Source organism: Camelus bactrianus, chromosome X (assembly GCF_048773025.1).
Source record: "Camelus bactrianus isolate YW-2024 breed Bactrian camel chromosome X, ASM4877302v1, whole genome shotgun sequence".
Classification (NCBI taxonomy): Eukaryota; Metazoa; Chordata; class Mammalia; order Artiodactyla; family Camelidae; genus Camelus; species Camelus bactrianus.
In genome coordinates this window covers 87,572,035-87,576,751 of record NC_133575.1, presented here as the reverse complement: position 1 = coordinate 87,576,751, position 4,717 = coordinate 87,572,035, and the positions used below count along the sequence as shown (strand labels likewise).

The 4,717-nt window shown below is 50.5% G+C and overlaps 1 protein-coding gene across 1 annotated transcript; it reads left to right on the top strand.

Moving 5' to 3' along the window:
* The first annotated feature begins 203 nt into the window (after positions 1 to 203).
* TCEAL1 (transcription elongation factor A like 1) lies at positions 204 to 2,282 on the top strand. The gene is made up of 3 exons (XM_074359816.1): positions 204 to 332; positions 768 to 827; positions 1,190 to 2,282. Exon 3 carries the CDS (start codon positions 1,202 to 1,204, stop codon positions 1,679 to 1,681), a length of 480 nt encoding a protein of 159 aa, XP_074215917.1. The 5' UTR covers positions 204 to 332; positions 768 to 827; positions 1,190 to 1,201; the 3' UTR covers positions 1,682 to 2,282.
* The last annotated feature ends 2,435 nt before the right edge of the window (positions 2,283 to 4,717 follow it).

Below are 4,717 nucleotides of genomic sequence, written 5' to 3'. Positions count from 1 at the left end.
GAGAGGCGTTATCAGCGGAGGAGGCAGAGAGGAAGAGGCAACAACCCTCAAGACTGGATGCTGATCGTCTCTGGCAACCAGGAAAAGACAAATATAAACAAAGAAAGGTGAGTGACAACGTCTGGTGTGTTGGGGGTCAGGAAATATTGGCTGGTTGCTGCAGCACGGCCGCCGGTCAAAGTGGTAACTGGGGATCTGAGCTCGGCGGTGACGTGCGGCCCTCACGTGACCAGAGCCTGTGTCTGCCCAAGTCCCTCTCGTCTTGGTCCTTTTTTGCCTGTCCAGACACCATCTGCCTATTGCCCTTTGGTCGAGGGGAAAAGCAGAAGGAAGTAAGTCCCCTCCGTCCTCTTAAATCGGTATGAGTGTCAGTGCTGCCCAGACACCCCTGGGATTGAGATGGCACAGAGTCCAGGCCTTTCCCTATGCCCAGCCCCGCCCCCTGCGCCCAATTTCGGTGCAGAAAATGGTGGTCTAGGGGGTCGGGTGGGGAAGTGAGAGGACCCCCGGGAGGGAAACACGGACACCTATAAATAGTTTCTAAGTAGTCCTTCGCTTCCACTTGTCGCCTGAAAAGAAATGACTAGCATTGCGGGGTGGGGTGGGGGTTGGGGGCTTGGAGGACGCAGCGGCAGATGGGGCAGGGAGGAGGGGTACACGGGGGCCGGCGTTGGGGCGGCGGCTGCTGCCCAGAAAAGGGGCGTGTGTGTCAGTCCTTCCCTCCTTCCCGCTCCCCGCCCCTACCCTGTCTCGGCGTCTGTCTGCAGGTCACAGTGGGGCACCTCGAGGAGGGGACGCCTAGGAGCCAGCCGCCAGGAGAGGTCCAGGTCGGGGAAGGGATGGGCCGCGGCCCGGGCTGGGGCGCGAGGGAGGGCGCGGGAGGGAGCCGGGGCCGCCGCACCACCGGCCCGCCCTGCCCCTGCCGCTGCGGGAGAGGCCTGCGTGGCAAGGCCTGCCGGGAAGGTGGTGGGCTTTCTGAAGGAGGGGGCGAGGAGGTGGGGGCGGGGACCAGACGCGGCGGGGGGTTGGGGGCCGGAGGGACCCTCGGCCAGCGTAAGTTGGGGGACCCGAGCCCAGAGTCGGGGAAAGGCAGGTATTGGAACCAGTGGGCGGGGTTTTGGTCCGGACACCGAGTATTCTGACTCGCCTCTGCCTTTCTTGTCTCCTATGAATAACTCTGCTTAAAAAGACCATCCTGAACATGGAAAAAGCCTGCAAAGAGCCTGAAGAGCAGCCACAGAGCTCGCCCAAGACGGATGAGGAGCAGACTGCTGAAGAGCAGTCTCCCGAAAAGACGTCTACGGAGGAGCCGTCTTCGGAGGAGCAATCCTCGGAGGAGGAGTTCTTTCCCGAGGAACTCCTTCCTGAGCTCCTTCCTGAGATGCTCGTGTCCGAGGAGCGCCCTCCTCAGGAGCGCCTGTCTAGGAAGGACCTGTTTGAGGAGCGTCCTCCCATGGAGCAGCCTCCTTGCGGAGTGGGCAAACATAAGCTAGAGGAAGGCAGCTTTAAAGAAAGGCTGGCTCGCTCTCGCCCGCAGTTCAGAGGGGACATACATGGCAGAAATTTAAGCAACGAGGAGATGATAAAGGTCGCAGAGGAGATGGAAGAGATGAAGAGGGTACGAAACAAATTGATGATCATGCATTGGAAGGCAAGACGGAACCGCCCTTACCCTATTTAATGTGTTTGGCCTTTAATTCAGTTTTGCCGGCTTTAAGTATTATCACCTGAACTGTGTTTGCATTTTCTCATATACCTTACCCCATCTTCCTAATTTTGACTTTTTGTGTGGCTTTATTTGAGCTGTTTCGCCTGTAACTGGGTAAAATTGCCCCCCTCATCTGCAAGTCCCCCTCTTTCAATCATGAGTCTCCTCCATTTTGCATGGAAAGATGTACATTAAATATTGTGAAGTAACAAAAGCAATTTTCAAAAAGTATATGTAGTATCCCATTTTTGTAAAAAATGTATATTTATATATTAATATGCAAAGAAAACTGAAACTATATACTTCCGAGGCTTAACAGTGGTTTCTGTGTGGTAAGATAATAGGTGATTTGTTTTTCATTTTTGTTTCACCTGAATTTCTCGGTTTTTCAAGATGAATGCATTTTACATATGTTGCAAAAAAAACCAATGGGAAAATTGTAAAGCAATTTAAACTGTCAATCAGCTTATAAAGCACTTAATAAATACTTGTTAGAACTTTAAAAAAGAAAAGTAAATCCCATGTTTTTTTTCTGAATCTGTTAGGCAGAAATATAAACCAGGTACTTATTATATTTGTTTAAGGGTCATTCTTTTTCCATTTAAATAGGAATCATACTTGACTTACAGGGCTGCTGCGGAACCAAACGAGGTAAAGATTGTGTGAGCTGTATTTTTCCCCCACTTGCACACGCTGGACCCCAACCCCTATAGATTCCCTTCAAATACAGGGAGTAGTACCCAAAGGAGGTCTGGTTTGTGCTCACAAATCCTGTGCGATTCCAGGTGAGTGCCACATTCTGTTCATGTCCTGCTCTTCTCTTCCCTTGGATACCGCCATGTCTGCTGGGCACAGCTGCCCCTTGTCCTGGGTCCTGCTCCTTCCACTGTCCCCTATCACAGCTAAAGTGCCAAAGTCCTCCTGGAGCAAAGCTCCAGATTGCTTTGGAGCCCCTCCCTGATGGGCCAAATCTGAACTGTCTCCTGCAGACCCACTAAATCTGTTTTTCTGTGTATTTGTACACAAGCTGGAGAGCCACTGTTATCTATATACAATATACTCCTGGTTTCAGTAAGAATAAACCACAACATAAATAGAAGTACAGATGATTGTATCAGAATTAAAGAAGTGAAACTCTTGTCCAACTGTATTTTTAAACAAGAATATAAAAACCTCATAATTTTACTACATAAAATTTATTTTTTTTGCAGCAAAGCAAGACCATACAGAGAATAAAAGCCTGAGAGATGACAAAACAGCAAGACATATTTTCCATGATTAACATTTTATAATGCCTTACATGATTTCTTTCCAGTATGAGTAAAATACATTAGAAATAAATTCAGAGTTCTCCTTTGGTAATCAGTCCAGAATACGGTAAGCCAGTCCTATGTACTTAATTTTTTTTTTCACTGTGTGATGCCATTTGCGGGGGGGCAGGAGGGATCTTCTTGTCTCCAGACCATTCTTGAAGGTTATGGCAGCCTGATGGATGCTGGTAAGGCTGGATTCTGGCTGGAGTGAGATGAAGGTCCAGGTTCTCCCTGTGCCAGTTTTATGGGACAGGATGCATCCAGCCACCTGGCGCTCTGAGGGGTGGCGCTGGGGCAGGACACGGAAGGGCTCCTCCCAGCCACACCTCTCTCCAGGGTGGTCTGACTTTGGTTTCTCTGCTCCAGCCTGCAGCAGACACCGGACTCTTCTTGGCTGATGGCCAGGCTGTCCTGGACATACATACCTGGAGGGCGACGACTGTCCTATTGCAGGTCAGAGCACTCTGCCTCTCTTTCCTTTTCCCTTTCTCTTTTGGACAACCTTTTGTAGGGGAGGAGATAAGGCCCCAAGGATTCCCAACTGGAAACACTGGTTGGGACAGTCTTTGAGCCAGATGTCTGACCTGGGCCTGACCAGGGAACTTGGGGCTGAAGCAGAAGGGGCTGGCCTTCTGTCAGAGTCCAGAGAAGGAGCCCCCCACCAAATTGGGGTTAGACCTCAGACAAGCCCTCACCCATCCCTCTCCCACTCACCTTGCTCAGATTCCCAGAAGGGCCTCGGACATGTCCCGGCCTGTTTGGATGGTTCTGTGGTGACTTGATCTCTGTGTGTGCCTGGGGCAGCACTTGTAATGTCTGCGTCAGCCCAGGCCCAGGGGCACAGGGGACCTCGAGTAAAGGGAGCTTCAAAGGCACATGGTCTTACAGCTCGGGACAAAAGGGGTGTCACCTCCTGTGTGAACACCCCATGCACTGCAGGCCTAGCCCACGACTTGCGGGTCAGGGCCTTCAGGCTGTGGGTTGGTGTGAAGATGCTTTTGGAGGCATTGATGGTGGGGGGTCACCAGCAACCAGAACCTAGGTCTCTTGGCCCCTCACCGCTTCCTTGCCACACAGAAGGCTGGTATCCCTGTTACGCGTGTCTAAGAAGCTATTTGCCTGGTCAACTCCAGAGCAGAAAGCACTGAGGGTCTAGGACCCTGGCGAGAGCCGTGTGCTAAGCAGGATGCATAGGCTCTCAGGAGACAGTGCATGGGAGTGGGAGCGCCCCCTGTTGAGAGAGGGTAGAAGGATCAGGTTCAGGGTCCTTGCAAAATGCCCACAGACTCTTCCCTCCCTCATTCAGAAATATAATCTAAACTCAATTATTTTTACAAATGAGGAAGATTATACATATAAATAAGATGTAGACCCTCTGCCCTAACTCAGATTTGTCTGAATCAAATTCTGTGTTCTCCCAGTCTGCGTACTGCCTGCAATTTAGATTGTAGCTTTCTGGGGCTTAGGGAGCTTAGGGAATAATTGATTTAGACTTGCTAAGTATGGTATGCGTGTTGGTTAGTGCATTTGGGAGAGTTTTCAGATTGATATATTTCTCCAGGTGGGACTATCCAGCAGGTGTTAGATACATACCTAGAATTTGGGGAAAAGATTGGCATGGAGATATGGATTGTGGCTGGTGATACCTAGCTCATAGTAAGCAAGAATCCAGTTGTATATCCTTGTATCCTTTCCT

What these genes read in the sequence shown, in the direction of transcription:
- TCEAL1 (XM_074359816.1), top strand. Translation starts at nt 1,202, where the DNA reads ATGGAAAAAGCCTGCAAAGAGCCTGAAGAGCAGCCACAGAGCTCGCCC.